At 34.7% G+C, this 24885-nt stretch overlaps 1 protein-coding gene across 5 annotated transcripts in view; it reads right to left on the bottom strand.

Moving 5' to 3' along the window:
• LRP1B (LDL receptor related protein 1B) overlaps positions 1–24885 on the bottom strand; it is a 1812874-nt gene that overhangs the window by 71726 nt on the left and 1716263 nt on the right. For all 5 annotated transcript variants that reach the window (XM_044768977.2, XM_070507612.1, XM_070507613.1 and 2 more), the window contains 4 exons: positions 14535–14651; positions 12667–12840; positions 10870–10995; positions 4683–4847 (listed from right to left, as the gene is read on the bottom strand). In XM_044768977.2, coding sequence (XP_044624912.2) covers positions 4683–4847; positions 10870–10995; positions 12667–12840; positions 14535–14651 — 582 coding nt within the window. The remainder of the gene's footprint in view (positions 1–4682; positions 4848–10869; positions 10996–12666; positions 12841–14534; positions 14652–24885) is intronic.

The following is a 24885-nucleotide window of genomic DNA, read 5'->3' on the forward strand; positions in this document are numbered from 1 at the left end:
TCTATTTCTACTTCCGGAAAGTTCATTTTCGGCCAGCATTGTGGAAATGAGACTGAAACATTTTGTCTTTTCTGTGAATACAAGTAAACTCACTCAAGCCTTCTGACATTAGCCTAGAGAGCCATAAGAATGAATAGTTTAGTCTTGCTCTCACCATATGGTCCCAATGAACTAGTAACTGTGATTCATGAAGCCAGCAGCAGAATTAGTGAGAATATTACTTTCATTCTCTCATAGGTTTGTTGTGAAGATTTGAGAGCTGAGAACAGTGTCTGACATTAGTAAGCAGTCCAATATACATTAACATGATCCCAATAATAATAATTGTTATTTTCATTTCTAATAATAATTATTATCATTATTTAATTTCCAATTATAACAGTAATACATGCATATTTTGGGGAATATTTGGAAAATGCAGAAGTATAAAAAAGGATCTATTTCCTGATATAGACCTTTTACATGTGTATTTTTTCCGTACTGAGCTCATATTATATAAGTGGTTTTATATCTTGTCCTTTTTCACTTTATAAAACAATGTAAACATTTCTCTATATTGTTATAGATTCTACAGTTGTGGTTTTGTTTTCCATACAACATTCATCTTTTAGATATGCCATATTTTATGTATTAACTATTTGAAGTCAGGTTTTTGTCTCCTGTTTTATATTATAAATAACACTATATTGAACATTTTTACTTTAAATGTTTGATTTTTATTATTATGCAATCCTTGGGATTATTTCTAAAGTTGACATTATTTAGTCAAAGGACATTGAAGTTTTTTAAAATTCTTGCTGAATATTTCAAAGTGGCACGCTGTAAGGTTTGTACCATGAACATTTTCTTCTGGGTTCATCTGCATCTGACGGTACTCCTCCACTTCCTCTTCCTTGTCTTCTGTCATTTGCTCATTACGCTTTCTGGGTTTTTCTACTTGATTTGTCATAGCTATCTATTCCTATGCCCCTTATTTGTTTAATTGTATTCATTATTTTATGTCTTCAATTTTATATTTTCAATTTAATATTCTCTCGGATTCTTAAAAAGCAAGTAAGACCAAATACCCAGCTTTTAGCACTTCCTAAATATAATCAACGTCTATGTTAAGGGAGCTAGGACATCAAGATTAATTTAGATTAAAAACATACCTCATTTAAATAAAATGTAAGAGAAAAGCAAAGATGGGCAATTTTAAATGTGTGTTCAGCCTTTATCAAGATGCTAATTAGATGATTGTGTACTTTAAATCCCAGGTACATATGTGACTTGACAGACATCAGTATATTTGTCATTAGTTACATGATGTTTTGAGGTGTCCAAAAGTCCTGGCTTAAGTGCCCTCAGCAAATCTACCATCATATTTGGGGCAGTGGCCTGTACAGAAAGATCTTGAATGAATGAGAAGAAAAACTCTTTCCATCTACTTGCCTATTACTATAAGGGCCCTTTCCATTGCAGTGAGATTTTGATTTTTTTCTTTTCTCAACAGAGGCCTTCTTCCTCCTCCTTCATTTCTGGGAACAAAACATTTCACTACCAAAGTCCACAGATGAGGTGACCAAGAGAGCCACAATGAGAACTTCTGCTTTCTTCTTGTCATATTCATAAATAATTCAATAGAAATGTATTGGCTACTAACAAAACTGTACTGTCACCTCTTTACCTAGCTAGTTCTGCTTTTATGTATATATATATATTTTTTTTTTCTGTGCTGTGGAAGATTTGCTCTGAGCTAACACCTATGTCAATCTTCCTCTATTTTGTATGTGGTTCACTGCCACAGCATGGCTGCCAATGAGTGGTGTAGGTCCATGCCTGGGGACTGAACCAAGCCCACCAAAGTGGAGCATCCCGAACTTAACGACTAGGCCACAGGGCCAGCGCCACCAGTTCTGCTTTTATGTATCTTCAAACTTCCAACATTACAATTTGACTTCCATTCTGCATAACTTCAAACTTCATGAGTGAGAGTGCTTGGTATATTATCCCAAATTTACAAGTCCTCTTGCTCCATTTCTCTAAATCAACAGCGTAGAAAACCCTGATTCACTTTGATGTAAACATTAAAATTTTAAATAATAAACTTATAAGAATAAGGAAAATACCAAACAGTATGAACACACCTTCACACCTTAGAGAATAAATATTCATAAAAGTAAAGACTAATTGTAAATATAGTTATTTACATATACAACCTAATGATATGATATTCATTACAAAAAGAGTCTTTCATAAATTATTCTCTACTTTTTATTAATAGAACAACTGAATAATTCTATGCTTTACCCTCATTTCCATTATTTTGTCCAAGGCAAACTGTTTCTTAAATCTACCCTCCTATGAGCAGGTCATAGAAATTTACATGGACCCTTGTTGATGGAATCAATGTCAAACTATTTTATTCTGTAGTACCTTCCTGTATGAATAAAGCTCTTACATTTTATTCTTAGTTTTCATTATGATAAAACTTAAGGAATGAGGAAAAATTCATTCCCACATGCAAAATTTTAATTATGACTCTGAGATGTGTGCTTTTAATTAACGGGTGACATTTCTTTTGTTCAATTATTATAGTTCTCTACAACTGTCATAAACTTATAAATTTTAATTAAGGCTGCCCCAAACCCTAGTTACGTAGTGTCCACATAGGAATTTGCCAAAAGGCTTAACTGTAAGTAAACCAACGAGGAATAAATCCATGAATTGCCCACTGGGATTTGTTTAACAAATTAACATTTGTGTGGTGATAATGAGGTTCTACAGTCTATAATACCAAACAACGTTTTTGTAAAACTACATTTTTAAAAGTGAAAAATGCTTTGTAAAGGACTTAATTGGATATTATATTATTATTAATTATTAGATGTTATAAGACAATAAACTACATGGCCACATCTCAGGTTGAATTCATATGAGGACTAATTGATATTACTAATTGAAATGTAATTTTTTCTGAACATATTATCTATGTAAATCAAGATCTAATAATCTGGGTGCACAGATAAAGTAGATCTATTATAGAGTTTAAGAATGCAGCAAGGTCTAGACAAATGATTTGAATGAAACATTAAAAGTTGTACTGTATCCATATACAGTTCAAGATCCATGAACAGGGCAGCAAATTCAATGTTTCATAGAGATTTGTCTCTGTGGATCCATTGCAGGTTGAATAGATAGTCATAGTTTAGAGTGCCAAACTCTTCAGTCGCCTTAAATACTTCCAAAGACAAATATAAGAAAATCATCTGGTTACAACCCAATGATTTTTATTATCTTAATGAGAAAATTAAGTTAACAATTAGGGAATAAAATCTCTAAACAACTTATTTGCATAAGAAAAGCTTCTTCCCTAAAGAAAATGGTATCTGTGTTACTAGAATATAATCACAGGTCTTTTTCTTTTAGTGCACATCCTTTGGATTCTCATTAGCATATTTAATGAAGGTCCCAATAGGACTACAGTTTCTCCTATGGCAATAGAATATATTTTACTGTGTGGACTAGCTTCCCTCAGGCAGAATGAAAATACGGAGTAAGACTCCTAGGCCTTTTCTATTTCTGCTGAATATGTTTTTTGGAATGCTGTTAAGTATTTAGAATACCTTAATTATCAATTAATCATAAGTCAAAATATTTATAGACATGAAAATATCAAACAAAGAAATAGTAATGCTTTTGCTATTAGAATGCAAATCAGAAACAGATTGGTTCCTCTGAACTCCAGTGAAAATGCTTCTTCACGTGGCTCTTTCAGTTAGCATTATGCTAAAGACTTCAAAGAACAGCAGAAGCAATGGAAGCCGTGAGAACGTCCAGTGAGATAGAAATTAACCATGGAGGCAATGTGAAGATCATATGGATTGATTTTCCGTTTGACTAACTAAATTTGCATTTATTGTAGTGCAATTAAATGTGCGTAGATTACGCTCTAATAGTTGCATAATGTACTTTGCACTGAATATTGGAATTTGCAAATTATAGTTTTATTATGTATTGAAGTTAATTTTTTTCCCATGGGGATATATATTAAGTTTAACAGAAGTCAGCAGAAAAATATGTTTCAATGTTCACTTATGTACTGTAGAAAACACTTTTTGCAAACATAGCTATTGCATAAGTTAATAAGAATCTCAAGTATATCCTAACATGTAATAACCTGATATTTTCAAAGCATATTATATAATGCATTGCAATGCCAATGGAGTAGTTGTGATTTTAGATGGGAATTACAATGTTATCAGATGTATCAACATAGTATATTTACATTTAAAATGAACTTAATTTTCAATAACGAATGATTTTTAGCATTAGGCAAACTGTTTAATTAAAAAAACAGATTTTGGGAGTCAAACATACAAGGCTTATAAAACTGGTTTTAGTTAATCATTCTAAGCCAGAGTCAGAATATCTACAAGCTATGAGCCCTGTCACATGGTGCACACTCACGCATGATAATGATTATTACTATCATTAAATTTTGTGACTTGAACTTTGATATACTTAATTTAGAAAAAATGCCATTGATTATCTTGAATTAATTCTTAAAATTAATTTGTGTTAATGTATTCTTTACTACGATACCAGGAATTGTATTTATAACATTAAGTATTTTCTTTGTATCTTTCACGTACAAGGAAAATGCAAATGATTTGAATATACACTGATACTCAAATATTTACCCAGAACTGATGGCGTGCAAGTTCCTCCATTTTGGCAGTAGTTGCTGCAGTGGTTGACTTCACATCTTTCTCCTGAATAACTAGGCCAACAGTGACACCTCAAATCACCCTTCTCATTTAAAATGCATCTTCCTCCATTTTCACAAGTCAGTTTGCATGAATCATCTGGTTATCAGAAGAAATGTATAAATTAGCATGCCATTCAGTGGATGGTAAAACAAAACTAATTCAAATAAAGAAAAATGAAATACTAGGATTTATTTTTTTCATAAAACTGCAAAAATAAATACCCTTAATATAAAAGTAAAAGAAATAAAATACTATCTGAAAACAGAGAAATAGGTTTCAACCATTGTTGAATGGTGAATACAAACACTGAATTAACTTTTATTCTTCTTTAGGCTTAAAGCATTATTAGCCATTTCTTATATTTGTACAACATTAAACAATAAAATCAACTGAAACTTTCTAATAATAAAATATTTCCAACTGATATATTTTCTTTATGATATGGGCAAACATGGCCTATTTTTTAAGACTGGTATTAAACCAAACTGAAATATGTAAGGGATATTTATGTACAAATACAACATCTATATCATAGTGTGTGTGTATATATATAATTAACAGTATAGGAAACACTTAATAAAAAGATACTCTTTGATGTACATCCTTATTAATCATATGTAAACATCCAAAACTAAAACTCACTTCGATTTGGTAGAAGATGGTGATAGAACAGTGTCAGAAACATTTCCATATGTAAAATTTCACATGTAAAATTATTAGGCACACTCTCTCTACATAGTACATTTTTGTTGAGAATAAGAAAGGATGGTTATTCCTTGGGGTAGCAAAATTATTTTTAATGATATGATGACTCTGATTTATCATAAAGATTGGTTTGGAATCATTTTCTGTGTTATTTTTCTATGTATATTGACATGGCCTTGCCCCAGTAGTAACACTAGTTTACTTAGAGCAGGACATGGTGTTGAATGGAACAAAAATGATTGAGAATATTTTAAGAGGCATTCTAGTCTAGAATATCCTTCTACTGAAGTAGTGCCTATTTTATAGTAAAATAAGGTAAAACCAAGACAGCTTACATTCCTTATTCAAGACACAGTGGCCCATATACAGCAGAAGCTTGAATATATCACTACAATAATCACAAGAGTATCTTAAAGAGCCTTAGTAGCTTCAAATGACACAATGATTTAAGTATCACATCCACTGTCATAAATAGAGACTGTCAACAGCGCCAAACAACTCTGACACTTTCCTGGTGGCGAAGCAAAGTTTCCAATACTTTACCATGTAGGTAGACTTCAGGTTGGTGTTGCTAAAGTTTGCTTTTGTAATATGAAGGACTCTCTCATGAGGTACTACATATATATATATATATATGTATATATAAAATAAAGAAAATAACAGTCAATATAAATAGAGTTGTGTTGTGTCCTAGTTCTTCCACGTACTAGGCGTACAAGTTAAACTATCCTAGCCTCAGTTACTTCTACTTTAAAATGGCCTTAATGACAGCTGTACAACTTAATTCATAGATTTGTTGTGAATATTAATTAAATAAGAAATTTGAAAGAAAAAGTTCAAATTATAAAACTTTGTAAATATTAAATGCATATGTATATACCATACATATATACACACAAATGAGAAATTGACTTCCAGCCCAAATCTACCACATCTAGAATAGTAGAAGGATAAAGAGCTGAGATCTGGATTTACAAGCGGCATTGTTAAATTTCAACAGGAAATTGAGGCAGTTCTTTGGTAAATTACCAAGGAACATTCCTATTTCACATTGTTTACTGAGTGCCCATAAGGTACACTGAGAATACAGCTCATGTGGAATAACATCTGTGAATGCCATAAGGTTAGCAGTGAATGAAAGTCACTGTGTCTGGACCTGGACTGGAGAGTGTGAAGGAAGGAATTGGAAGAGAGAAGTGAATTGAAGGAGACAGGAATCCTTGGATTTTAGACATTGTCCCAAAAGCAATGTTGAGTCTTTGAAGAGTCTAAAAAGTCTGAGAATGACTGCACTGGCAGGAGCTAAACTGAAAGCAGGGAGACTATTAGGACTCTGTTTAAATTATCCAGGCTAGATAAGATGATGGCCTAACATAGAGTAATGTGGGATGGATAAACATGTATATATTCTAAAGGTAACTGGAAGGTATAAGGAAGACAAAGAAAAATTTAGGAGAATTCTTCTGACACAAGGGCAAGAGGAACTGAAGAGTTGATTTAGTTTTGGACTTACTAAATTGGAGACAGCTATGTAAATGCAAGTGGGAATCTCCAGCAAAGAGTTAAATGTAGAGGTCAGATTCTCAAGAAAGATCGAGAATGGAAATACGCTTTCTTAATTTAAAATTTACTAAAACATTTCTCACTCATTCAGCATGAAATATCCTAAGTGGAATTGTGAATGTGAACAGTGAAGATAAATATTTAAGGCATTATGAACACAGTTAGGATTATTATGAGATGGCTCATTTTCACCTGCAGATATTCTATGTAAACCACATAGATATTAAAAATCTCTACATGTTAGAACATGTGCATTTCTATAATGTGCCTCATTAGGCAGCAGAAATTCAAAAATATAACACTGCCTGATGAAATGGAAGTGGACTTACATTCTTTCAAAATCCAGCTGTAATAGTTCTGTAATGAAAAAGAAGGCTGCTTTTGTCAATAACTAAATCACCCCAGAAGTCAAGATCCAGCAATTATAATCAACTATAGGAAAGAGCAGGTGAATACTTCCCCAAGAATGAGTAACATTTGAATTTCAAATTTCATACATGAAGATTAAAAATATTCAATGTGCTCATCATTTAACAATAGCAGCTAGAGAAAGGCAAGTAATTATAAAGAGCTGAAAAACTCGGCTATATCAAATGTTAATGTCAGGAAAAAATTAATTGGCATTTATCTACAGCAATCAATAATTCTGATATCCACTTATTTACATTCCTAACTGAAGTGGTCCAAGCTGTCTATTATCAAGGCTCATATGCATAGAGGCCAGTGGGAATATTTTTAACACTCTGATTATTTAAATTTAAGATTTTCTTTTAAATTACAAAATGAACTTTAAGGGCGTTTCTGTAATCATCCCTTTCAAGCAGGGTTGAAATAGCAAAACTGAAATCTCTGAAAAAAGTTTTCGATCTTGGATAAGGATGTATTTAGAGAAACATGCTTCCTCACTTCAAACATAAAACTATACAATTTGTTGAAATAATACAGCAAAAAACTTGCTTCATTTTCTTATCTACTTCATGACAGATTCATCTTAGAGTACTGGGTGTTTACTTTTTGCAAGGCATTGTCCTAGGCACTTTATGTATGTTATTTCTAGTATTTCCAATGACTCTGGACATGGGTACTGTGGGTAATATGGAGGCATGGGGAGTATCATGTGAAGGTTAAGAGTGTGGAATGCCTAGGTTCACTTTGGGGTTACACCTTTATTAAGTAATATTTAGTTAAGTGATAGATCTTGGCCTAATCCCAAGCTCCACCTCAGCACTACCCCAGGCCCAGTGTTCCTTGTGTATTTGTTTGGTTTAGATTGTTGGATAAATAATTAGCACTAAGCAAAGAGGAAAAAAGGAGGGTTATGCCTTTTCTTCTTTTCTCTAAGAAAAGACTTCGATGTCTAGTTATAAAAGAAGAACAACAAAAACTGTCTGCAACTTCACCGTAAAGAAACACTTGAAAACATCTGGGCCAATGAAAAAGTCACATTGGTCACGTTAGTAGAGCACTTCTGTGCAGAATCCTACCTACCAGCAGTCTTTCCCACCCAAGCAACAGAATAAGTAGACATGGTACACGGGAGGCACCTGTGAAAGCACTGGTGATGGGTGTGTGTGGAACTAGTGAAAATGTTACGCATCTTCTACAGGGAAAGATTTGTTGACTTTTTTTTTTTTTTAGGAAGATTGGCCCTGAGCTAACCTCCATGCCCATCTTCCTCCAGTTTATAGGTGGGATGCCTGCCACACCATCGATCCATAAGCGGTGTGTAAGTCCGTGCCTGGGATCCAAACCAGTGAAACATGGGCACTGAAACAGAGTTCACAAACTCAACTGTTACACCACCAGGCTGGCCCCTGCTAACATTTTTGAGAATCTGTTTCTGAGAGGTTAAGTAGAATATGTGGCCACACATAGCTTACCCACATGACCACGTCAGCACATTGAATGAAAAATGTACCTCTGCACATCTGAAAATGTTCATTTAATTCTCTTATTTTCCCTCCCAATTGAGATCACAGCTACTCTGGCTGGGAAGAAAATTGGTAAAGGGAAAGGGTGCATCCCAGTGTCAGGGACAGCATCTCCTTACAATAAGTACGCATCCAAAATATCAATCATGATTCATATTTAGCTCTCTGTTAAGAACTTTCCAACCTTGCCACCCACAACAGCGCCTCACACATCCTACATGCTAACTAAAATAAATGACTCATTACTTTCTTTACATGCCAAGTTTCATGCCTTTTCAGACAGTTTCTTCCATCTCAATGTTCTGCTCCTTCATTCTCACTTATCTAAATCCAATCTGTCTTGGTAGGCCTTGTTCTAAGGTCTTATTCTATAGGAAATTATAATCAACTTTATTATTGGATAATCATCTGGATCCCCATAATAGTTTTAACTCTCTCTTTTGTGACTTGTATCACTATCCACATTAGTATCTATTTATTGGTGTTTATGTCATTTATCATTTCATCTTTGCATTCTCTCCTCAGCTTTGTACAGCCAATGCTTAAAGAATATACATTAAAAGAAAGAGCTAAGGTAGTTTTAGACACAGTGTCTTGGAAAAGGTAAAAGTCCTCAGATTGGATGTAACCCCTAGCAGAGAACAATGAGAAAACGATATGAAGTTGGAGATGCTGACTGAGGGTAATATTCAGTGTTTGTGTGAGGAGTCCATTCTTTTTTTTTCTTTTTTTTTTTTTTTGAGGAAGATTAGCCCTAAGGTAAGTACAGCCAGTCCTCCTCTTTTTTGCTGAGGAAGCCTGGCCCTGAGCTAACATCCCTGACCATCTTCCTCTACTTTATATGTGGGACGCCTACCACAGCATGGCGTGCCAAGTGGTGCCATGTCCGCAATCGGTATCCAAACTGGTGAACCCCAGGCCACCGAGAAGCAGAACGTGCCAACTTAACCGCTGCGCCACCTGGCCGGCCCCTGAGGAGTCCATTCTAACAGAGGGAAATAGAAGAGGTAGGGAACCCTGATTTGAAGAGACCCTAGAGTGTATCTCACTGGAAAAGGTCATAGCCTCAAGGGATTTTAGAGACTGTGGTTTTGTCTGTGACATTAGATTTACTAAGTACTGATTTTCTTATCATTAATAGCAATTTTTTTCCATTATGGCTAATGTCTAAAATATGAGGGAACTTATTGTGAGCCTACCGGATAGCCAAGAGACATCTCTACTTTCCCTTTGCTATCATACACTTTTTGCTTTTAGTTCATGTTTTATTTTTTGCTACTTAATATTTACCAGGATCTGAAATAATGTTTTGATTTTTTTAATGTTTGTTCTACCCACTAGCTTCTAAAATATAAACTCCACGAGTGAAGAAATCTTGTCAGTTTTGTTTCTAAATTGGTCCTTAGTTTCTAAATCACTGTTATGCTTTGCTCATAAGCCCTCAAGATATTTATCATTATTATTAGTTGTACTCATTGTTCATCAAATTTTACACACAGGAAACTAAGACTTAGTTTCTTAATTAATCTTAAGTTTTTAAATTAGTATTTGGCACCCAGGAGTTATTCATAAATAACTTGGTGAATGAATAAATCAATCCTGGGGTTAGATTTAAACTAATAGCAGAATGGCATCCTCAGAAATATTATCTTTACTGATACGAGAGCTATATAAAAAATGTCTTGTTTCTGTGTGTTCTTAATCAACTCAAATGCATAGTAAGCGCTCAGTGCATAAATGTAGTATGAACTGATAGAGACGCATCAGGGAAAAGAACAATTAATGCAGGCATTCAAGAACCAATGATATCAAGGTAACTAAATTGATGATTGAGTAGCTAGTTCTGCTCAGTTTCAGTAGTTGTGAAAATTTATCATACGAATTATTCCATTATTTAGAGAATCATGAAGTTTACCTACCTAACAGGTTGTCATCATTGCAGGTGCCATTAATCAAATATTTTCCTTCTGGGCACACACAGGTGGCCCCAGAAGGATTCAGCAAACAGAGGAATTCACATGCTAAATCCAAGCATGGATTGGGTACTGATTAAAACAAAACAAAAGAAAACAAAGAAATGCATAACTATAATACAATAGGTTTCAAAAACATAAAATTCAATAAGGTGAATGACAAAGTAGCAATGCTAAAAAGAAATCACATCCAATTTCCACTGGGAGCATCTCGTTTCAATGTTACCATTCTCCTTTATACGTGCAGAGAAATTACTACCCAATATCCATCCTTTATAGAAAATTTACCCTAATTTACATTTCCCACAAGGGAGAAGAAATTATTCAAACACATATTTAGTCACTCTTCCTGTGACTAATCGATTTTTGACAAAAGAGTTGGTCTGAGATACGGAAGTGTTGTTTGGGCCGGTGTAAAAATAGAGCCAACAGATCTAATGTTCATTTTAGTTGGTTTCAAGACCGTTTAACAGACAGAAACAACATCCCCCTGCTATTTACAAAGGCTTAAAATCCATTTGTATTTCTCTGTTCAAAACACAAATAAACAAAAGCTGACTTTTTTTGTTCTAAATACCACGTTTAACATAGTTTCCTTTTCATCAGGTAGGAGTTTGTGTGCACAAGTAAGTGTGAACCATATATATTTTTTGTCTAAATTTCTATCCAATTAGCATCCTCTGTAGTCACAGCTGTTTCGTGGCTCTCCCTAGAGAATTTGTCATTAGAATAAAGCAGAAGTGGCACCTAGGTAGTGAAATGGTGACTATGAAAGTGGCTTCCATTCTGTAAGAACCACCTCTCAAATGCCTATTATTTGCAAGGCAGAATTTTGTTTATTTAGTTTTTATAAAGGTGGCAATATTTGACTGTGAAGAAGAATCAAACAGAACTAGAGGACGAGAGGGAGTGTCCTCATATTAACCTTGGAACCACATATGTCAGATCATTGGTGAAGAGAAACAAAACCTTGGATAAAATTTCAGGAAATTTTTAGGGTGCTATATGATGTTTTAACCTGTTTCCAAAGCTGATTTGGATAAACATCAATTGCTATCTTTGCAGATCATTGCACCAAATGAGGTAAAATATCTTTTTATTTGCCATAAACCATAGTTATAGGTAAATCTTAAACAGTTTCTTGAAGGGTGAATGCATACATAAATACAGATCATTAGAATTTCAGCCACATTTTTTTACTTTGTTCTTCAATATTGTGGATGGTTGTGTTTGAGACATATCTTTCAAGATAATTACATCAATTATTTACCTATTGCTTTTTAGGAGGGAGTGTGATGATAATAATCATAAATAGAAAAAATACAACTCTTGGGAACAGTTCTCCTCAGATACTTTTAAGGATGCAATGTTAATGTTGTAATTGGGTCAAAATGACTAATGAATTTTCTTACTTGCATGGTTTGTCTATAGACTCACAAGGTTTTATTAAGAATTTTAGAAGACCGGAATAAGAAACATATTTTTTATAAAAAGCCGATTCTAATTCCAAGAAAATACAGCTGAATGCTGATATTTTCATATATGTTATGGCAGAAATGGAAATTTTTGCATTATTTCTTGGCTTTGGTAATTTGAGAAGTCTGGTGATATCAAAATTAAAGTTATGTAACTTACTGATGTTAAGACACTGAAATAGTTAAGATATTTTAAAAGACTTTCTTTTGAGAGTCATAAGGAAGAAACTTCACCAATATATACAACTCTATAAAATATTATACTTACAGTCCAGTTGTTTATAGCGATGAGATATCAAAACACCTTTTGTTTTATCAACATCTAAAGCTAGGTACTCTACTGAACCATGGCCAAATTTTTGTACTCGAAATACACCATTTTTAGGTCCTGCTCCATATATATAATCTTCAAAGACATCAATCCTATGTGGATGTAACAAGCCTAGAATTTTTAAAACATGGAGTCATAAAAGTTGCAGTGTAAATACGGAGAATTAGAAAGAACAGAGTTTATCCAAGATTAAATGGAAAATCATCTTCTTACTGTTGTTTTTTTTAAAAAACTTTCAGGAATCAGAATATTTTTAATATTAGCTGTAAAGTTGATAGAATTAACTTCTTTGTAGTAGAAAAATGTGAGATACTAAACATGTCACTCAGAACATAAAAAACATTTCCAGCATCACTTTAATCATCATCACAACCACATAGCATTTGCTGGGGGCTTATTATATGCCGAGGGATCTCTGCTGTGTGGTTGGCAGACAAAAGAGAAGCCTACAGGCCAGACTTATCCACTGCACGAAAATAGGCAATTCACAAAATTCTCAATTTTGTCTTCTGCATAATGTTAATGATCAAATTGGATTGCCTGACTGACAATTTTATCATGCAATCGCAAGTTGATTTAAAGAGTAAAATCCAAAAAAAATTGACATTACTATTGCCTGTTTCAGAAATGAGATCAAGAAAACAAACTGGCAAATGGTAATTAGGCCTATGACTAATTTGGCTAAACATATAGAGGCTATCATTTATCACATTTTAAGAAATGCCTACTATTTTAAGAGATTTTATAAAAAGAATAATTTAACTTGTAGTACTGAAATCTATAACAAGGAAATGACATTTGTATTTTACTTATTAGCCAGAGGTTGTAAAATATACAATGCTTTTTAAACTTGTAGATTTTTCTGCATTGTTTCTTAAAACAGTAAAATATACACTTAAGCTGAGACAAGTTAACTTCATTGTAATCAATTACAGGAATGTGGAATTTTTTTCCATCTAGGGTTATCATACGAAAAACACACTTTAGGTAAAGGCTCAATAAATGTTCAACTTAATTATTTTTCTTTTAATTTCTCTGCCTTTGTTAAAAAAAAACAGAAAGCAAAGCTGTATTCAGTAAATATAATAGGTAAATTTCAAAACATTAAATACATATTACGAACAATTTGTGGTTAGTTAGGAAAGGGCTTGTGGTAGGGAAGGGAAAGAAAAAGAGAAGGGAAAGAAATTAGATCCAACAGAAAGAAGCGAGTTGACAGGCAAAGAAAGTCTAAGGCACAGAAGGGAGCCAGAAGAACGATAGAGTGAGAAATAGGAGGTAGGGACAGAGAGGGAGAAAAAAAAGATACCACAAAAGAAGAACACAAGTTGAGTTTGCAGTCCCTGGTGGTAGAGGTAAGTTGCCATTTTGACCTACTACTTTTCACTTGGATGAGAATATCCTTATAAATTACCCATAATAATCATTGTTACCATGATGTTTTACTATATACAATAACTCATTTCCTGCTTATCAATGCAATTTGAAATAAAAATTAGTGTTCACAGGCACTAATCTTAACTACTTGAAGTGTGCTGCTCAAAATGGAATATTCATAGAGGCAACAGAAGGAATAATTTTTGAATCTGGGCAGCAATGGACCGTGTTTATCCTAGAGTCAGGAAGTTCTTCTGGCCTGGTCTCTTTGTAACCCTAGTAGTAAGTAAACAATAGTAAGAGTTACAGTTGAAAGGAAAAAGACTTTGAAGAAATTCAGAATGTAAAGATTAAATATTCATGTTTAAATACCATTATTTAATGCTCTCAGTAATAATTAAAAGCAAAAGCAAAAGCACTTCACAAACCTTGTTTGCTGCTAACAGAGACTACTGAATCAGAGCCATCATAGAGAACACTGCCAATAATGGAGAGCTCGAGGTCAGCCCAGTATATCCGCTCACTAAAATGATCCACAGCCAGACCTGCAAAATCAACGCACATAATTAACAGAAATAAATTTGAGATTATTTAAACTTATGTTTTTGCTTTTGCTTTTTTCTTTTTGAGGAAGACTAGCCCTGAGCTAACTACTGCCAATCCTCCCCTTTTTGCCGAGGAAGACTCACCCTGAGCTAACATCCATGCCCATCTTCCTCTACTTTATACGTGGGGCGCCTACCACAGCATGGCTTTTTGCTAAGTGGTGCCATGTCCGCGGTGGGATCCGAACCGGTGAACCCCAGGCTGCCAAGAAGCGGAAGGTGTAAACAAGTGCTGCGCCACCGGGCCAGCCCCTGTTTTTGCTTTCTAATGTATAATTATGGTTGACATTTTTCTTCAGACATCACAGAAATTACCCAGTCTATATCATGGTACTATAGAAGTCAGAAAAAAAGAAACAACTCAATCCTTATCTGAACACATGGGTATGGATTACATAAAATTTATATAATAAGCTGTAGCAAAAATCTTACTTCACATAGGAAAAGCTATCTTAAATATCTTTCCTTTCCACACTTAGTGGTTTCTTAATTATGGCAATTTTATAAAAGATTTTTTTCCATGATATTTTAATTTTTATAATATACACAGAATTAATTCTGTGTATACTATCATCACTTAAATCACTTATCCAACTATTATTTAAAATAATTCAGTCTAATTAGTTATATTGTGAATCTCTTCATGAAGGTGCATTTCTCAGAATGTAAAAGATTCATGGGCTTAATTGTAAGATATTTTCACCAATTTGGAGTTGGTCTACAGTGTTGTGAGACATCTGTGAGCATTCTGAAGTTTAAATTGACTAAAGATTGATGTTTATAGTAGAGAAGAACGAATAGTAAAGTCCTTAACTAAGGTTCTAGTTGTGCTTAAACTCTTCAGTCTAATTTTTTTCTCTAATCACTAATTTGCTTGGAGGCTGTCCATTTTTATTATCAGTATCTGTTACTGAATAACAATAAGCCAAAATAATGTGTTAAAAATGATGTTTTTCTATTTATTCAATTTCTTATTTTTTATTTCATGTGAATGGAGTCTAGCCAGTATCTTGTTGCAAAATATCAACACATAGAATATTTGCAGTCAACTTCCTTCAACATAAAAGAGTAAGATCCATGATACATGAATTCTATAATAAATCTTCACTGCTGCAGATATTTAATTTATGTGACATAGCCAGTCTTTAGATATGACATATTACATGGTTGATAGTACAATGCAATTAAAATACCTTTGGCATCTGAATGCTAAAGAGCTTTCCCAATCAGAACAGTCAATAAACAACTGAGGTACACCTCAATGACAAGGCAACTGAATGAAAAGATGAAAAGCATTTTTTTGAGTTTATGCTAATTGTGTTCCTGTGTAGATGGACCAAGATGTTACAATAAGAATGAAAACATATCATGGTAAAAATCATTTGGGAATAATTCTTCAGTTAAATTCATAGATCTATCCCAAATATAATCAAACTAAATATAAATATTGCTCTTCACGTATAACACATGATGTACTATGCTCAATCAGCCTCTGAGAAATGACTTAACGATTAAAACAAGTGGTCCATGTTTTAATAGTTCCTGCTCAATGGTTAATTTGCTATTTGGAGTCACATTGGGAGTTATGTTTTTGGTCCTTCATGTATAATTATGGGTGACATGAACCAAAAAATGATCCAGTTTCCTGTTGCCACCATTCTATTTCAAAACAGTTGTCTAAGAAGGATTGAAAACACTTTTCTTTCTTTTCTCCCAGTGCAGTACAGTAAAGAAGTAGGTTAAAAAAAAAAGCTATCCTCCACAAAATTAATCTTTACATTTGGATATTAAATTTGTTAATCATAGACTAGAAGAAAACAGGGGGTGTGCAATTCAATTTAATTATCAATATTGTTTTTTCAGATTCAGTGGCAGTAAAAAGTTCTCAAAAGTGTCATATGTTGCATTATTAGTCTAGGCTTGTCGAAGACATACCCATCTTTATCAGTACTGGTCACATACTGAACTACTGGATGGAATTACATCTAGATAAAAATTATATAACAAAGCTTTTAGATGAGTGGGATTTAAATTCCAAAAAATCCACAAATCGATAATTTTGATTTTTCCTTAATCCTTTTAATAAAAGAGATAGTCTTTTAAATTAAAAAGTTAATAAAGGAATCAACTAACTTTTCTCGTTATAGAGATGAGAATCAAGTGTATATGAAAGAAGTTCATTTCTAACTTTAATATATCATATCTCCTTTTTGTCTTTAATAAAGAAACAATAATAAAATGGAGAAAAAAATCAATTCCCGAGAAAGTTATTCTTATCTGAACTGAGAATGATGAATATTTGGAACCAAGTAAGTATAATTACAGAAAATTTAAAATAAAATGCCATCAAGCATAATGGAATCACAGTTTAGAAGGCTTATAAAAGATAGAGAAACATGCTCACTAATTTTTAGGAATGCATGATAATGACGCCAATCGTATAGTCATTTTCTTAATATCTCCCACAATACCAAGACTACTATTACATTCTAGGGATTTTTGAATTTCACTTTTGCTGAACTCTGAAATTTTGCAAGATCCACTAGTTCTATTTCTACTGTGTTCTAAAAAGAAGAAAAAGAAAATGGTAAAAGAAAATCTTATGAGAAATGACCATAGTACCAATGGGATATTTAAGAGATAAGACTTGGAGAGAGCAATAAATTAAAATCACTGTGTTTTCAGAAATAGAGAAAAATATTATACACATTTTGTGTTAAAGGAAAGCCAAGATTTGTAAGGCAGTAATAACCAGCAAGTGTGCACTACCATATTCTTGATTTAAGAGGTGATAAGAGTGGTCCAAAAAACTGAAAATATTTATCACTGTGTCAAATTCATTTTCAAAAATTGGTAATAGTATTTTTTGAGATAGGTTGCCTACTTAGAGTTTAGATTCCAAACTACATTAAAGTTATTTTTTCACATATATGTTTATATTTTTTCTTATATATTGCATATCATATTTTTTCATATACATGCACACACGCAGACACACACACTCTTATTTATGTGTTAATAAAATAAATGCATCAAGGAATTGCAAAATAGTCCTTAAGTTCTTATCCATTTTATTTCATTAGAGATCTTTTGTTGACCAAGAATAAAGAATTTACTGAATGAATCTAATAATTATGACTGAGCCAGGGCCAGTGTGTATTTCTTTATTCTCTCAGAAATTATCACAATTTGAGAGGAGCTAAAGGCAACATAAATAAGCTTCTAGATATCCAATAATATGGTATGTATTCACACTCATATAATCCTACATACCCTCCTACTGGAGGGAAAACTGGAAAGTGTCCTTAATTGACACAGTATTCATTAACCCAACATATATTCATAAGGCACCTCCCTTGCACCATACGCTGCGAAGTACTAGGTATGTAGCAAAGAACAAAACAGATCACATTCTGCTCTCACGGAGCATGGTACTCAACCATCACATGACTGAATCAGAAGATAGATTGTTTCTTGTGTTTAATATGGTGCCTAATAAAAAAATGTGTGGCATTTGTTAAAAGAGGCCTTAAAACCTTACCATGGGTTAGAGTATTAAAAATTGTAGGCATTCATCTCTTCATTCATTCAACAAAAAATTGTTCTTAAGCACACACTAATTATAAGCACTATAATATTCTACAGGGGATATAAAAAGAATATCAGTAATGCTTTTTTTAAAATTTTTTATTGAGTTATTGATAGGTTACAATCTTGTGAAATTTCAATTGTACATTAATGTTTGTCAGTCATGTTGTAGGTGCACCACTTCACCCTTTGTGCCCACCCCCCACCCCACCTTTCCCCTGGTATCCACTAAACTGTTCTTGGTCCATAGTTTTAAATTCCTCATATGAGTGGAGTCATACACAGATTATCTTTCTCTTGCTGGCTTATTTCACTTAACATAATTCTCTCAAGGTCCATCCATGTTATTGCAAATGGAATGATTTTGTTCTGTTTTGCAGCTGAGTAGTATTCCATTGTATATATGTACCACATCTTCTTTATCCATTCGTCTGTTGATGGGCACTTAGGTTGCTTCCACGTCTTGGCTATTGTAAACAGTGCTGCAATAAACATTGGGGTGCACAGGACTTTTGGGATTGCTGACTTCAGGCTCTTTGGATAAATACCCAGTAGTGGGATGGCTGGATCGTATGGTAGTTCTATTTTTAGTTTTTTGAGGAATCTCCATACTGTTTTCCATAGTGGCTGCACCAGTTTGCAATCCCACCAGCAGTGTATGAGGGTTCCTTTTTCTCCGCAACCTCTCCAACATTTGTTACTATTAGTTTTAGATATTTTTGTCATTCTAACGGGTGTAAGGTGATATCTTAGTGTAGTTTTGATTTGCATTTCCCTGATGATCAGCGATGATGAGCATCTTTTCATGTGCCTATTGGCCATCAGTATATCTTCTTTGGAGAAATGTCTGTTCATGTCTCCAGCCCATTTTTTGATTGGGTTGTCTGATGTTTTGTGATTGAGTTGTGAGAGTTCTTTATATATTAAGGATATTAAGCCTTTGTCAGATATATGACTTGCAAATATTTTTTCCCAGTTAGTGGGTTGTTTTTTTGTTTCAATCCTGTTTTCATTTGCCTTGAAGAAGCTCTTTAATCTGATGAAGTCCCATTTGTTTATTCTTTCTATTGTTTCCCTTCTCTGAGAAGGCATGGTGTCCGAAAAGATCCTTTTAATACTGATGTCAAAGAGTGTACTGCCTACGTTTTCTTCCAGAAGCCTTATGGTTTCAGGTCTCACCTTTAGGTCTTTAATCCATTTTGAGTTTATTTTGGTGAATGGTGAAAAAGAATGGTCAATTTTCATTCTTTTACATGTGGCTTTCCAGTTTTCCCAGCACCATTTGTTGAAAAGACTTTCTTTTCTCCATTGTATGTCCTCAGCTCCTTTGTCAAAGATAAGCTGTCCATAGATGTGTGGTTTTATTTCTGGGCTTTCAATTTTGTTCCATTGATCTGTGCACCTGTTTTTGTACCAGTACCATGCTGTTTTGATTACTGTAGCTTTGTAGTATGTTTTGGAGTCAGGGATTGTGATGCCTCCCGTTTTGTTCTTTTTTCTCAGGATTGCTTTAGCAATTCGGGGTCTTTTGTTGCCCCATATGAATTTTAGGATTCTTTGTTCTAATTCTGTAAAGAATGTCATTGGGATTCTGATTGGGATGGCGTTGAATCTGTAGATTGCTTTAGGTAGAATAGACATTTTAACTATGTTTATTCTTCCAATCCATGTACATGGAATGTCTTTCCATCTCCTTATGTCGTCATCCAATTCTCTCAGAAAGGCCTTGTAATTTTCATTATATAAGTCCTTCACTTCCTTAGTTAAATTTACCCCAAGGTATTTTATTCTTTTTGTTGCGATTGTGAATGGTATTGTATTCTTGAGTTCTTTTTCTGTTGGTTCATTACTGGCGTATAGAAATGCTACTGATTTATGCAAATTGATTTTATACCCTGCAACTTTGCTGTAGTTGTTGATTACTTCTAACAGTTTTCCAATGGATTCTTTGGGGTTTTCTATATATAAGATCATGTTGTCTGCAAACAGCGAGAGTTTCACTTCTTCCTTCCCTATTTGGATTCCTTTTATTCCTTTTTCTTGCCTGATTGATCTGGCCAGGACCTCCAGTACTATGTTAAATAAGAGTGGTGATAGAGGGCATCCTTGTCTTGTTCCTGTTTCCAGGGGGATGGGGTTCAGTTTTTGCCCATTGAGTATGATGTTGGCTATGGGTTTGTCATATATGGCCTTTATTATGTTGAGGTAGTTTCCTTCTATGCCCATTTTGTTCAGAGTTTTTATCATAAATCGCTGTTGGATCTTGTCAAATGCCTTCTCTGCATCTATTGAGATGATCACGTGGTTTTTATTCCTCAGTTTGTTGATGTGGTGTATCACGTTGATTGATTTGCGGATGTTGAACCATCCCTGTGTCCCTGGTATGAATCCCACCTGATCCTGATGTATGATTCTTTTGATGAATTGCTGAATTCTGGTTGCCAAAATTTTGTTTAGAATTTTTGCATCTATGTTCATCAGTGATATTAGCCTGTAGTTCTCTTTTTTCGTGGTGTCCTTGTCAGGTTTTGGTATCAGCGTGATGTTGGCTTCATAGAATGTGTTAGGAAGTGTTCCATCTTCCCTAATTTTTTGGAATAGCTTGAATAGGATAGGTATTAAATCCTCTCTGAAAGTTTGGTAGAATTCCCCAGGAAAGCCATCTGGTCATGGGGTTTTATTCTTTGGGATGCTTTTGATTGCTGTTTCAATCTCTTTCCTTGTGATTGGTCTGTTCAAATTGTCTGCCTCTTCTTGAGTGAGCTTTGGGAGATTGTAGGAGTCCAGGAATTTATCCATTTCCTCTAGGTTATCCATTCTGTTGGCATATAGATTTTTGTAGTATTCTCTTATAATCTGTTGTATTTCTGCAGAGTCTGTTGTTATTTCTCCTCGCTCATTTCTGATTTTGTTTATTTGAGCTTTCTCCCATTTTTTCTTTGTAAGTCTGGCTAGTGGTTTGTCAATTTTATTTATCTTCTCAAAAAACCAGCTCTTTGTCTCATTGATCCTTTCTACTGCCTTTTTCGTTTCAATAGTATTTATTTCTGCTCTGATTTTTATTATTTCTCTCCTTCTGCTGACTTTGGGCTTCATTTGTTCTTTTTTCTCTAGTTCAGTTAGGTGTGTTTTAAGGTTGCTTATTTGGGATTTTTCTTGTTTGTTAAGATGTGCCTGTATTGCGATGAATTTTCCTCTTAATACAGCTTTTGCTGTATCCCATATGAGTTGGTATGGCATGCTATCATTTTCATTTGTTTCCAGGTATTTTTTTATTTCTTCTTTAATTTCTTCAGTGATCCATTGCTTGTTCAGTAGTGTGTTGTTTAGTCTCCACATCTTTGTGCCTTTCTCAGCTTTTTTCTTGTAATTAATTTCTAGCCTTATAGCACTATGATCTGAGAAGATGCTTGTTATTATTTCAATTTTTTTAAATTTGTAGAGGCTTGCCTTGTTTCCCAACATATGGTCTATCCTAGAGAATGTTCCATGTGCACTTGAGAGGAATGTGTATTCAGCTCCTTCAGGGTGGAGTGATCTATATATGTCTATTAAGTCCAATTGTTTTAGTTTTTCATTCAGCTCCACTATTTCCTTGTTGATTTTCTGTCTGGATGATCTGTCCATTGATGTGAGTGGGGTGTTGAGGTCCCCTACTATTATTGTGTTGTTTTTAACATCTTCCTTCAGGTCTGTTAATAGCTGCTTTATGAATCTTGGTGCTCCTGTGTTGGGTGCATAGATATTTATAAGCGTTATTTCTTCTTGATGAAGTGTCCCTTTGATCATTATATATTGTCCCTCTGTTTCTCTCTTTACCTGTCTTATTTTGAAATCCACTTGGTCTGATATGAGAATTGCAACACCTGCCTTTTTTTTTTTCCTTGCTATTTGCTTGAAGTATTGTCCTCCACCCCTTCACCCTGAGTCTGTGTTTGTCCTTGGGGCTGAGGTGTGTTTCCTGGAGGCAACAAATTGTTGGATCTTGTTCTTTAATCCATTTTGCCACTCTGTGTCTTTTTATTGGAGAGTTCAATCCATTCACATTGAGAGTGATTATTGATGCATGTGGACTTAATGCTGTCAATCTGTCGCTCATTATCTTCTTTTCCTGTGTTTCTTTTCCTGTGTGCTTTAGACTACCCATTTAATACTGCAATTTCTTATGCTGGGTTTCTTAGATTTTTCCTTATCTATGATTTGTGACTCTGTTCTGTACTTTATTTTAGTGTCTACCTTGAAGTTTGTATTTAGAATCTCGTGTATAATATAGTCTATTCTCTGGTGGTCTCTTACTTACTCGACCAATACTGATTTAGACCCTTTGCTCTTCCCCTCCTAAATAATTATTTTCATTTTTTATTCCAACTCGTCTTATTAATTTGTAGTTAGAGTGCTAAGATTGTCCTTGTTTTGGTAGTTTCCTTACTTTTACCCTAATGCTATAGTTGAATATTTGCTATCCTGTTCTGGTTCTATCCATCAGTCTCCCTAGTCTGTGGCTTGTGTCCCCTTTCTCCCTTTTTTCTTTTTTCAAGTATGAGAGCCTTCTTGAGGATTTCTTGTAATGGAGGGCTTTTAGTTCCAAATTCCCTTAACTTTTGTTTGTCTGGAAAAGATTTAATTTCTCCCTCATATCTGAAGGAAATTCTTGCTGGATAGAGTATCCTTGGCTGAAGGTTTTTATCCTTTAAAGCTTTGAATATATCACTCCATTCTCTCCTAGCTTGTAGGGTTTCTGTAGAGAAATCCGCTGACAGTCTGATAGGGGCTCCTTTATAGGTTATTCTCTTTTTTTTTCTTACTTCCCTGAGTATCCTTTCCTTATCATTCCTATTTGCCAACTTTACTATTATGTGCCGTGCGGTGGGTCTTTTTACATTGACAAATCTAGGAGATCTAAAACCCTCCTCTATACACATTTCTCCGTTGATCCCTAGATTTGGGAAATTCTCTTCAACAATTTCATTAAGCACACTTTCTGCTCCATTTTCCTTTTCCATATTCTCAGGAATTCCTATGATCCTTATGTTCTTACTCCTCATTGAATCCATTATCTCTCGGAGATTTTCCTCATTTTTTTTAATTCTTAGTTCTCTTTCTTCCTCTGTCTGGCACCATTCAGCCTGTCTGTCCTCGATTATGCTGATTTGCTCCTCTAGGTTGTCTACACGGGCATTCAGGGAATCCGTATTCTGTTTTATCTGGTCCATTGTATTTTTCATCTCAAGTAATTCTGTTTGATTCTTCTTTGTGATTTCAATCTCTTTTGTGAGGTAACTCCAGAACTCGGCTTGTTTCTCTATCTTTCTCTCTACCTCATTGAGTTTTTTGATTATAGCTGCTCTGAATTCATTATCACTTAGTTTACCTAATTCCAAGTCCTCAGGACTTAATTCTGTGTTTTTATCGTTTTCCTTCTGGTCTGGGGCTTTTATAAATTGCTGGATGGTAGAGGAGCAGTTTTTTCTCATGGTGGTAGAATTCAGTTGCAGTTACAGCCTGTCGCCACTAGATGGGGGTCGAGAGCGGCGTGTTAGCTCTCCGCCTTCGGGGCAAGATGGCTGCGCCCACTGGCTTTGTTAGGGGGGAGGGGCTGTTACTCACACGCGCCGGTCTGGGTTCAGATCAGTTCTGTTCTCTGGTCTCCCAAGGCCCTTGATTTATAGGGTCCCCGCGGACGGAAGCTTTGCCCCCGTCAGCGGGTCTCCACTGAATCAGCGGCAGGAGTCCTGGATGATCTCCCGGTCCCGCGGCCCCTCCCCGCTCCTTCCCGACCTGCGCCGCAGCGATTGCAGACTCTAGGGGAGGGAGCGATGTTCTCTCCTACGGTTCCAGCGCCTCCAAAGGGGTAAAGCTAGGTTTATGATCTCCGCCTTCTTGGTATTGTAGGTCTCTAATGAGCTGGCATTATGTTTATTCTCCGAAATTCAGTTCTTCCAATCTTTTGTTGTATTTTGGAGGGGAGAGAATCCCGGCTCAGCTCACCCCGCCATTTTGCTCCACCCCTCCAGCCAAGAATATCAGTAATGCTTTTGGTTTAAGTTGTTTATGGTCTTTTTGGGCATGTAGAATATACATTCAAGTATGAAGTATAGCAAGTATGGAGACAATGAGTGCTATAAAAGTTCAGAGAATTGAGGTATTCTCACCATGATTATGGAAAGTATGCAATGGCAGTGCTGGTGTTGAGCAAATATAGGGCTAACCATTCTAACCCTGGAATGCACAGAGGTTACATAAAGGGATGGAGACTAGTTCATATCTATTCCCAGCACTGTTTACTCATGTTGAGATCATCTTTACTCTATTACATACAGAGTATAACCAAAAGTACTGCATCACAGTGACATATCCCTTCGTGGATGCATAAAGGAAATATAGCATTTCCTGGAGACCTAAAATGTAATGAACAAGATATTACACTTGGAGGGAAACAGAGGCATTATTATAGTTACTGATCTCAGTATAACCTTGGAGTCAGGGTGAATATTTATAAACATATGCCAAGAAAAGAGAGAATAAGTCTTAAGATGTTTCTGGGAAGACATAAGCAATAAAGATACTTCCATGTAAGGATACCTCC

This window comes from Equus asinus, chromosome 4 (assembly GCF_041296235.1).
Source record: "Equus asinus isolate D_3611 breed Donkey chromosome 4, EquAss-T2T_v2, whole genome shotgun sequence".
Classification (NCBI taxonomy): Eukaryota; Metazoa; Chordata; class Mammalia; order Perissodactyla; family Equidae; genus Equus; species Equus asinus.